Source organism: Lycorma delicatula, chromosome 11, assembly GCF_047948215.1.
Source record: "Lycorma delicatula isolate Av1 chromosome 11, ASM4794821v1, whole genome shotgun sequence".
NCBI lineage: Eukaryota > Metazoa > Arthropoda > Insecta > Hemiptera > Fulgoridae > Lycorma > Lycorma delicatula.
The window spans coordinates 36,912,854-36,925,323 of NC_134465.1; the positions used below are offsets into that span (position 1 = coordinate 36,912,854).

At 31.6% G+C, this 12,470-nt stretch overlaps 1 protein-coding gene across 1 annotated transcript in view; it reads left to right on the plus strand.

The window, feature by feature from the left end:
• LOC142332505 (uncharacterized) overlaps positions 1–12,470 on the plus strand; it is a 53,269-nt gene that overhangs the window by 15,882 nt on the left and 24,917 nt on the right. The window contains exons 5-7 of the mRNA XM_075378953.1: positions 5,302–5,491; positions 7,928–8,089; positions 10,149–10,321. Coding sequence (XP_075235068.1) covers positions 5,302–5,491; positions 7,928–8,089; positions 10,149–10,321 — 525 coding nt within the window. The remainder of the gene's footprint in view (positions 1–5,301; positions 5,492–7,927; positions 8,090–10,148; positions 10,322–12,470) is intronic.

The window sequence follows — 12,470 nt, forward strand, 5'->3', positions numbered from 1 at the left end:
ATCAGGCCTCAGGGATTTCTTAAGATTTATTCTCATGACTGCCCACTTAGCTCGCATTTATGGAAAATTGTCTTTCTTGGGTATAGAAAACTTCAGTATGTTCTGATTCATCAGTCAGAAACAGCTTGATACAGTCCTTAAAGTTTGCACCCTGGATAACGGGGCGGGAGGGCATCCAAATCTCTTCATGACAATTCAGTAGAGTTAGCCATGCCTCCTTCTTGGCTGGCTTGATCTCAGAACACAACTTGTATTTAATTGATCTATAAGCCGCTTCACCCTACACAGTACAATCCTGATTGTCTTTTTCTAATCCTTTGTAGGAATCTCCTTGCCCTAAAGCATTCCTTTTGTAAGGCAGCAATTTTACTCGACCACCAGTACACTTTCTGTTTATTTGGTAAGTTTTTAGGGATAGTCTTCTCAAGCTCCTTCTTAACAGTCAACTGAAAGTCATCTGGGTTCCATTGAACCATTTTACCAAGCTTTTCTACAACAGAGTCAGCAAATTGATCCACCTGTCTTGATGAAGGAGACCATCTAGGACTTCTTTTTGGTGGTATGTTCTTATCAGTCAGCACAGAAAAAGCAATAGCCTGTGATCACTATAAAATTTCTCAGCTACCACATGCCAGTTAACTATTTTGTGGACACAAAATGGAGAGACAGCAGTAATGTCTAATACAGGACCCTGTCGTCATGACAAAGGGGGTGTTCAGTCACCAAGTCCAAAACCCCTAGCATTGTTGTTATATCCTCTAGCCATAGAACGAAGACCTCCAAGCTCTACGCACTCTGCGTTCATATCCCCAACCAGGATAACCAGCTTCGAAGTGCCCCTAATAAGGTTCTCAAGATAAGTAAAAAATTCCTGGAATCTGTCCATATTAAAGTTAGGGGAAATATAACCACAGATTAGCAGATAATCCAACACTTCAGCTGCCACAACACCCAACTCCTCTTACAGAGTTCATGATTTAAAATCCACAATCTGCTGCACCAATCCGTACAATCACTTCTCAACCTGTTTCACCTCCTCCTTAGTATTTCTATCTATATTACCAAATAGCATAGTAGCAATCTCTTCTAGTTCAGTAATTAACTCAACTATTTCTCCTTCGGGTTCTCTGTCTTCCTGTAGGTAGGTAGTATTTGGGGGTCTCTTATTTGAGCGTGAAGTCACTTTCTGACTTCACGCTCTCTTTGTTCTTCTCTTCTTTCGGCAGCGTTCACAGACTCCATGCTGGAAGACTGTATCATTAACCCCTGAAATTCTTCCTCTGTACTCATTATTTCTTGTTCTCCTCTTGTCGGCGATCTTCCTAATGCCTTACTGGGCTTGAAAGAATCAGATCGTTGATCCATTCCTTTTTTATCTGTATCTCTTTCCAACAGAGATATATTCCGAATCTGGTATCAGAATCGAGTTCAGGGCCCAAAGTCCAGTAATTTGATACTCCACTTGCCTGTGTTGAGGGGCTCTTTTTGAACCCCCCTAACTCCTTCCAGGAACGTCCAAATTTGGTTTCAACACTTGTTTTGGAATCAGCACCCAAAAACACATCCAACAACACCCCACTTGCCCTTTCTTGGGGGTCCCTTTTTGAGGGGTCTAAAAAATTCGGGATTCTAAAACATATCTTTTCAAAAATGAAGTCGGAAATGTTAAAAAAAAAAGGTTTTTTGGGGTCACCAAAATTTTGGGAATACCCGGATCAATGGAGATCCGGGGGGGAAGAAAGTTGTGAAGGAAAAGGATAGGAAGATAGATGTAAAAAACACATCTCCCTTATAAAGCTCATTGGACTTAAAAAATATATTCGTTCAAGAGTAAAACTATGAAAATATTATGAGCCCTTGTTTACGTTTTTATACCTACACTATCATGAGTATATAAGTTTTATCAGTATATAAGTTTTTATAACTCCAGTATCATGAAGAAAAAAAGAGAAGAAAACAATTTGCCGCAATATGGTACGTTATTTAATCATTGCTTGATTAATATACAGAAATAGAGACTGAAAAATTTAATTGCATTAGATTTCATGAGAAGGAGCTGAGGGCAGATGCCTTTTGCCGAGGTTCTGAAGATGACCTCTGGTAAAGCCCATAGGGGCTAGGTACAGAGGGGGTGGTGTAGCAACCAAAACTGCCACATGGAGGGTGCCTTTCCCTATGGGATCAGAATAAGGGCAGATAATCACATTCACCTGAAAGACACCATAGGAAGACAGGATGTCCAAGCTGATCAACTGGGAAAAAGTAGTTGTACTACCATCATTTTACATTGGTACTCACAAGCAAGCTCAAGATGGATTGACATATATCCATCACTATGGTATTTCAGATTTTTTTCATCACATTCACATGGAGTCCTAAGCAGAAAGAAATTCAAGAAGCATTACTACCAGGTCAGAAACACTTTCTACTGCCCTGTTGTAATTGCAAAGGTATTTCACTGTAAAGTAAAGGAATTGATGGACCTAATGATTAAAGGTAAACTGTTTAAAAAAGTGAGGCATTACACGTACTGAATACATGTAATGTCACTCTTTATTTCCTTTTCCTTCCCCTCACCTGTAGAAATTCAATTTTTCTTTACTTCGGGGTCAAATGGTATAATGCTTACTCTAATTTTAACATTCTAATTTAAAATTATTTAAAAGTTGCAGCAAAAACATCTTCAACCTTTAAAGAATAAAAATAAATGAATCAAGACTAATATGCTTCAATAAGAAACAATAACTAAACTTTAAAATGTAAACAATTGCGATATAAAATATGTTTTTTCCTTTTATTATCAGTTCTGGACAATTACAATACAACACCGTTATCTGTATAAACAAACAAAGACTTTGGTAGCTACAAACTAGATTCAAAAAACTGAATATAACTTGTGATACAAAAGTATCAGGATGTCGAAGTTCATATTGTATTGACATGAAATCGGGATATACATATATAAGTCAAACTTTAATTAATTTTGCATTGAGCATGTGCATGCGTACACACACACACAAAAAGAAGAGAGACATCAGGAGAGTTAGAAAGGGAGGGGAGGAAAAGGAAAGAACATAATTGCAGGACTTGATTCTGGAGGTAAAAAAATAACCATATACAAGTAAACATAGATGTGAATTAATGCTGTGTTCTTGAGTTATAGCAAGAGAAATATTTCATCTGTATATTTGCTTCCAGGATATACTGAAATTTTACAAGAATAGAAATGGAAGGAAGGCATTTTGAAACTATATATTGCTAATAGGCATAAATTAAAGTATTTTGAACTGGGTAGAATTTACTTTTATTTCTATTAATTTAGATTATAATATTCTTGTAACATCAAATTTTTAAATAATAATTTGCTAAGTTAAAGATATTGTTAACTGAAAGCTTTTAATAAATTATTTTTGCAAATTGTAGTAGTTGTGGTATATGGGAAGGATAGCCATTTGAAAAAATAAAAGGATGAGATAATTATTGGATTGGCGAAGTGAGGGCAGAAGGTTTCGTACTTCAATGGCTGTAATGGTAGAGATGTAATACATAATACTACAACCTAGGAAGAATTTCTTCAAAATGTCTTCTTTAGACATGACTGAAAAAATTGCATTTATTATATAAATTTTCTAATCTGGATATTCCTGACAAGCATCCCCATACTACATTCACCTTTACAGATATAAAGTAAAAATAAAAAAATAGATTTTCTAGGTAACAAATGTGTTTTGGATGTGTGTTTTGCTGTTTCAGTGGTGATTGCAGAGACAGATTGTGTGTGCAGGCATTTTCCAAGTAATGCTGCAAAGGTTTCCAGGAGGGGCAGAAACCCAGGGATGGAGGTTTAGTTGGTAGTGCGCAGGAACACATATGCTCTTAATATCATCTTGCAGAAGCTGTTAGTGAGTCCAACACTGCTTCAGCACCTGTAAATGGGGTTCCTCCACCTCTGAATATAAATGAAAAAAGAAAAGTAATAAGAAAATAAATGTTGTCTGTATGTCACATAAAACTCTGTGACTGCATGAAAATTCATAAAGTTTACTTCAGGGAGAAGTTGAATAATTATTATTCAATTGCACGAAAAAAAATGTTAAATGAAATGGGAAAATCTATTTGAAATGTTATTTACAGCTTTGCTGTCATTTTTAGTAAAAATAAAATGTAAAAACATATTTTTATTACCTAAATTATGTAACAAAATCCAGACCAATTTTTTGGTTTGAAGCAGAATTATTTCAGTGTATTAAACAAACCAGTTGGAGTGACAGGTGTGGGGAAAGGAGTTATTACAGTTAATTTCTAAATGCTATAGTATGGTACTTAAGACAACAAAAAAAAGGTTCTGTATTTATTACAGAGGTAATATTCAATATGTTAAACAATGTGTGATTAATCTAAATATTTTTCCTTATATTTCCTTATTCCCACCAATTTTCATTCTAACATTTGCTTTCTTTTTAAACCTAAAAATTCAGATTTTGTTTCATTGATGATACTCAAAATAATAGTTTATATGTCCAAGTAATAATCTGTTTCATAGGTTCTGACCACAAAAAACTGTGACCTTCATTTCCTTGAAGGTCAGGTGTGTATCTTTTCAATTTGCTCTCTGGAAACTTAGATTCTTGTATCAGTTTTCTAAATTCATCTTGTGTCTTAAATCAAATCTTTCGAGATCTTCAATGGATTTAATTTTTCCCTGTTTCTTTAAATCATGTGGTCTTTATGGTTATGTTTTCATAGAAATCAAATATTTGTTTTATCAACCTGTTGTTATTTATTATGTATAAATTTCAATAAAATCTTAATCTTCTTTTTCAAATTGCATCCAAAATTTTAAATTCCTTTTTTAATATTCAATTTGTAAATTCCAAGTTCATATTTTGGTCTGTATATCTTTCTTAGAATTCTTTTCTCTGAAACGTACTGATAACATTCTATACCGTATAGAGCTTCTGGTAGGACCTATTTTTATAATGCCTTAATTTTGAATTATATGATGAGAATTTTTTATTGTATATGTTCTTCATCAAATGATTTTAACAATAAATCTAACTTCATCTAAAAGTTTTCTGTCTTTATGTCCTGTGTTTTATTTGGAATATACATTCAGGCTTTCTAGGCTATTCAGGTGCTTTCTAGGATAATCTTTATTTTAGCAGACAAAGAAAGAATCAAAAATTTATTATGAGTGTTGTAACCTTAAGAATCTTAATTTAATTAGCTTGATCTAGAATTAAGGTAAAGATTCAGTCAATGTCTATATTCTAAATTGGAACTTATTTATTTTGGTAACAGGGCAAGTGATCCGCCTCCTGTTAGATTAAGATCAGTTTCATCTGCGAGTGTTTTGGAACGTGGACCAAGTTGTATGCATTTTATTAATAGATTTGGTTATGGTGTACCAGAAAATACAGCTACTTCATATTTATTAAAACAACAAAATGAACAACAGCTGGTTGAAGAAACAGAATTGGACAAAGATATCGTTAGTATAATAATTTTTTTTTTTAAATGTAATAAGTAGGTGAAAAATTGTATTCTAGCAAGAGAATATAATATTTTATTAAACACAATCAATTTTTTTTATCAATTACTGATTTTTTTTTATTGATATTCTTTTAATAATTTCATAAAGATCTCTCTCCTTCATTAAAATAGTTATTTTTTGTATAAAAAGTGATAAAAATATAATTTAACACATTTTAACTAGAGAAATGTGTTAACTGTCTTATTCATTGATGTAAAATATATTAATCTGAGTGTTATTATTACTTGCTGATTGATAATCATTATTTACCAGCAGAATAATTCATTTCATAACTGTAGTAAACATATTTCTGTATAATATTTTTATTTATGTTTGTAATATCTTTTTATTATAATAGTAGTGATAATAATCATATAAAAAAATGTTAATGAAGCAGAAATCTTTATTTAAAAATAACAAATAAAAGCTGTTAGTGATAAAAAAAATTTCTAATAGAATAAAATTTGGCCAGTTTAATTTGTGATTGTGTTTAATACTGTTATGTGTGCCGATTAAAACTTGTGAAATCTATAAGCAGTTTTTTCAGAACTCTCCCCTCTATATATATATATATATATGAGGTCTGTTCAAGAAAACATACTGTTTGAATTGCTCGGCTCCAGTTGGTTCGTCAAATACGCTTGGCGTCGCCATGTCCGTACACATCAGCTGATTAAAATGCTTTTTTTTATCGCAAATATTATTATTGGTCAATTAGTTACGTGATTGTTTGTGAAGTGTGTTTTATCGTGTGGCGAATATTAGAATGAGTGACTTGAATGAGCAAAGAGCTGCTCTGAAATTTTGTGTTATACTCCGAAAATCTGCAAATTAAACTTTTGATATGCCCAAGACGGCTTACGGCGACATTGCTATGAAGCATGTAACTTGTTTTAAGTGGCATGGACGTTTTAAATTTGGTCGTCAGTCAATTGAAAAAGATGAGCGTCCTGGACTTCCTTCCACATCAACTGATGACTCAAATATAGACAAAATCAACATCTTGGTTCGAGCTTGCTGAGGAGTGTACGGTATCAGTTGGATCATGTTACTTGTAACATCTTCAATTTTTCGGTCAAAATCTTGATTTTGACAGAAAAACTGAAGATGCACCGCGTTGCTGCGAAATTTGTTCCACGCCTACTCACCTGTGTGTCACCCTACCACCTGACTTCGCTCCTTGTAATTTCTTCTTGTTCCCCAAACTCATAAGACCTTTGAAAGAAAAAAAAGATTTGAGACGATTCCTGAGATTATGGCAAATGCGACGAAGAAACTGAAGAACATCACAAAAAGAAGCGTTCCAGGACTGTTTTCTAAAGTGGAAACACTGTTGGGATAAATGTATGCGTCGGGGAAGGAGAGTAATTTGAATGTGACCCTGACAAGTAACTTCTAAATAAAGACATTTTGTTTTATGACGTTAGTCTACGTATTTTTTGAAGAGACCTCATAATATATATATATATATATATATATATATGTTATGATCCCAATGTTATATATATATATGATCCCAATGTTTTGGGATCACAAGGCAATGTTGCTTATTGAATTTATAAACCTGTATAATGACAGTAAAAACAGATGTATATTGTGAAATGCTGAAGAAGTTTCAATTAAAAACAAATGATACAGAATAATTAAGAATGAATCGTTATTGTTTACTGTAACAATGCGTGGCCTTATGCCACATTTTAACAAATGCTTTACAAATGAATCGAGCATTTTGTACTAAGTACTATTTCTTCAAAAATAATAATAGCAGGCTCATTACCTAGCACTTAAAAACCAATGAAAATCACTTAAAAGGGATTATCAACTAGTTAGTTGCAGTGTCTGAATGGTGACCATTGTTTACTGTAACAATGCGTGGCCTTATGCCACATTTTAACAAATGCTTTACAAATGAATCGAGCATTTTGTACTAAGTACTATTTCTTCAAAAATAATAATAGCAGGCTCATTACCTAGCACTTAAAAACCAATGAAAATCACTTAAAAGGGATTATCAACTAGTTAGTTGCAGTGTCTGAATGGTGACCATGAAGTAATCTAGATTTGTACCTAATTTATGTACATTACAAAATGTTTTCAATATCTTTTCTACCAACCAGTCATAATTAAGTTTATTCTGCCTATTAGGAGAAACACTAGCTCTTTTTATTGATGAATAATTCATCCAGGTTCTGTAAAGAAGACTAAAATGCTATCAAGAGGATATATTGCAGTCTAAACTTGAGAATGGTGCATACTTCAGTCAAAAATGTGGTTTCTTTATCATATTTTATTATACTATAGCTTAATTTTTTATCTTTTACAGCATTCATTTGAAAAATTATGTGATATATTAAATAAATATTATCATAGAAATTATATTTTTTCTTATGACAGTATAAAGGTGTTGATATGTATGAGATAGTAGAAAATGGTGTTGCTACATGGGAAAATAACAGACGAAAACATATTCGCCGATATGCTTTTGCTCCTCAACCACATTTTTTACATGGACTTGGTCCATGGAAAGTAGCTCCTGGTGAAACATATTCAGTTCAGGTATTATTATTATTATTATTAATAGCTTTATGTGTTATATGTTTATTTCTTATACTTCAATAGATGAGAAGTTTAAATCTTGACCCATAATTTGATTTCTGCTTTTTAATTTAAAAAAAAATAATATTTAGTTGCAGTAATAAACTGAATATTTTTTGTTAATTTTCTCTGGATTTTTTTTTTAGTATTGTAAACCTAGAACAACATAAGATTTTGACCCAGTGACTCGATAGGTACTTTTCTTGAACCATTCCAAATTTTTCTGAAAGGAAAATCATTTGTCATTAGGATTGTTAAGTGTTAAGAACAGATTTCTTAAAATCGTCTTTGGTTCTATACCAATACAGTCTCTATGACCATTATTAAGAATCATTTTCTGAATTGTGTGGGTCATTTTTAAGTAACATCTTTGTGTTACTTTTAAACAAAAGATTATTTTTCATATTTAATTGTTATTATTAATATTATGTTAAAATTATTTTTTGGAAATTTAAAAGTGCCAAAACTTTTTAAAATAAATGATGATTTGAACAGCTGAAAATTTTTGAGAACATTTGAATGTACTCAGATGATGTGGGTTGATACTATGCCCAAGTTAACAACTTTATTAAAAAATAAAAATTGAAAAACTGTTTTTATTGTTCTCAAAACACAGTAAATAAAAATTAAATATATAGACTTTATAATAGAAAAAGATTTTACTCATATTTTGAGAGGAGGAAGTAACATATTCTCAAACATAATGACAGAGGTTTCAAGGTTAATGACATGGCTCTGGAACTATACCTGTACCACATAGTTTACTTTAGATGTTCCCAAAATATATCTTCATTGACCACAATTGATTATTGAGTGCTAATTTAAGTATTAGAAAATAATCAATAACTTTTACAGAAGAAAAACAACCCTGAAACATAAAATTCTTCACATTCTATTATATATTTGAATGTTAAAACATCATAGGCCATTTCTCCACAATCCAATTTTAGTCTTTCCAAGTTCCCTCCTCAATTCTTCTTTTTTCCATTGCTGCCCAAATTAAATTTTGTTCAGAGATTTTGGGCCTTTCTCTTCTTTTTCTCAACATTGGAACTCACACATATACTCTGGTAACTGGCTAGAAATCAACCTTGGATGACCGTACCATTGCAATTCCTTTTCCTTGACGTTATCCCATATATCAGATTTAATATTTACCCTTTTTCTGGCTTTTTCATTCCTAACTCTTTATCTTTCAATGTTAGTCTACATTTCCATCTTACGTTAATTCACATTAATAGAAATCAGTTGATTCTTTATTTTTTCAATTATCTTCCAAACTTCTGATCCATAAGTATGTAATTCTCCATTATTATTATTATATAATTTTTTCTTTTCTCTCTACATTTTTCACACATATATAAATTTTACAAGTCATAAATTGCAAAAAAAACTCTGAAAATTGTTATTACTAAGTAAAATTCTGAAATTTTTTTTAAGTCTTAATATACACCAGCAATGTTATGGACATTGTAATAAGTCATTTTATCTTCGTCATTTTGGTCTCTATTTTAGTCAATCAGATGTGAAGTGTATTTAAACATTACTTGTATAATATGAAAAAAATTTTATGCCATTATTATTTGTTGTTGTGCTCAAATTAACAAAAATTTGTGGTGTTGCTTAATGTCTTATCATACACATTTACTAATAAATAACTATCTCTACCCAAAGTTCTGAAAAAGCTAATAATTAAGTTAAATATCAGTTAATGAATTTAAATCTGTATAATTTAAAGCAAGAAAACAACTTTTTTTAAAATACACTAATATTTTGTGTGTATATTGTGTATTTTTTCCATTGATAAAATGACTTATTTAAGAAGAACATTTTTATGCACTTTAAACATATTCTTTGTTGCATAATATTGAGTATGTGACACATAGGAACAGGAAAATAGAATTATTTACTGCTACAGATAGGATTCCGTCGAATTCAGATTGTACTGTCAAAAGGTTTTAATGTATTAAAAAAGTTAAGATGGATTACAGAAAAGTAAAATATTAATTAAAATTTTTAGATTAAACGAGCAGTATCTATGGTTAGCATTAGAAGACAACCAGCCGATTACACATTTAGATTACCTATATCAAGACGACAACTGACCACTACAATATCATGCGAAGCTGTTCATATTATGCCTAAATATAATCCTGCCAAAGTATCAAATATTAAATTTATTTCACCTTCAAGGTAGATATTAATTTAGTTTAAGTAATAAATTAGAATTTTTTTATAATTTTAATTAACATTGTTTGTACCAATTTTTACCTAAAAATTTGTGAGTTGTTGAGCAAGTGTGGTATTAATCCAATGTATTTATTGAACTTTGATGAATATTTTAGTTTAGTTTTTATTCAAGTAACTGTATTTTTAGCTGAATAATAAGCTTATCTCAACAGCATGACATAAAATTATACATTATTTTTTGTGTAATTACATTTTAAGTAACAGATGAAAAGTAGTAGACAGTGAGGATAAAACTGATGATAGAAGAGATTCGACTTTATGATCAAGGTTCGGTAGCTCATAGGATCTAAGCAGAGATAAGGCAGTAGTGGTAGATTAAATACAATCAATATTATTGTCTTGATTAATAAAAGCTTTAATATTTCAGTGAATATTTTCAGTAACGAACATTTAAAAAATATATATTCGTAAACCATCTAAAATTATTTTGTATAAAATGACATTTTAACAGTAATAAACAGTTTATAACACAATTTTAAATATATCATTTATAAATTTGAATGGATGATTGAAAAGAGAGTAAAAGAAATACAGAGTGGTGCAGAGAAATGGGAAATTTTGAATTTGATGTTGGCAGTCCTGTAGGTGTACCATAAGTGGGAGAAAGACATTAAACTATAGAGCAGTAATGGACATTTAGTTGTGTAGAGCATACAGTTGCCATAAGTGCATTTTACCAACATTGTGACAGCTGCACAAGTGTTTCGGCGACACGATGAGATCCCACTCCACAGTCAAGTTCCTTCTTCACACGCAAGCAAAACTTGGGTTTGTAACTTTGAAGAGAATGGTTCAGCTTTGAAAACCCTAATGGCCATGTATTGTCTGCACATACACCAGAAAACATTGATGCCATGAAAGCTGTAGTGGTAAGAAGTTCTCATCATTCGGTGTGGAAAATTGTCCCGTCACTGGAGCTCAGACATCAGAGCATGCTCCAATGTCTGAGCTCCATAACCTGAAATTTCATCCTTAGAAAATTGTGTCTGCAGTTTTGTGAAAAACCTCTGTCTAAAATCAATGAGAACGCTAACTTTATTGAAAATCTTTGGATGTCAGATGAAGCCTATTTTCACTTGAGTAGATATGTAAAGCAGAACTTCCGTTACTGGGGACACCCTGCTCAGCTTTACCAGCATCTATTACACAGTGCTAAATTTATTGAATGGTGTGCATTTTCGTGTCGTGGGTTGACAGGATATCTCAATGTTACGTTGACATGCTAGAGACATTGTATGCTCCTAGGCTCCATTGTCTTCCAGATCTTGACTTTCAGCAAACCTGATTTCAAAAGGATGAAACCAGGTTTACACCACCTCACACACTGCCCAACAATCAATGGCAGCAGTGAGACATTTGTTTGGATTTGCATAATTTCAAGAACTGCTAACATCTCTTGGCTGCCCTGGGCTCCAAACCTTTCAGTCTGCACTTCTTTTTATGGGGACATCTGAAGAGTGTTTTGTACCAGACTAGACCAAGAAACCTTGCCAAACTCAAAACATGATTGAAGAGGAAACTGTCAACATCCCAGAGAACACACTGCACCGTGCTATGCAAAATTTTCAGAATTGACTTGCTGAATGAGTATGCAAAAATGGATAGCACTTAAGTGAAGTAATTTTTAAAAAGTCATGTATATTGAAATTTCCACTCTTGTAGAACATATTTTCAACATCAAATAAAGGTTAGGCTACACTTCATTTTTTTTAATTAGACAAAAATTTTACTACTTCTCTGCATTACTCTGTATTATATTTTTATGCTGAAGTCAACTATGTAACATCTTGTATGGTAATATATATGTATAAACTATAAAATATTTCATGTAAAAGACAAGTTAAAACAGTTAATATAGTTTAACAGTTAATTATAGTTTGTTGCAATAACACATAATGTTTTCTGACTGATGACTACTAATATTGAGAAAAGTTAAAACAAACTTAATTTAATTTTAAAAAGATACTTCTATTCTACAATATAACTATTATAAGGGAACATATATTTATATTTAATTCATGTTACCATTTTAAAAAAAATCATAGTTCTAATATCAAAATTAATTTACTAGTCTCATTTTACAAGAAAATAT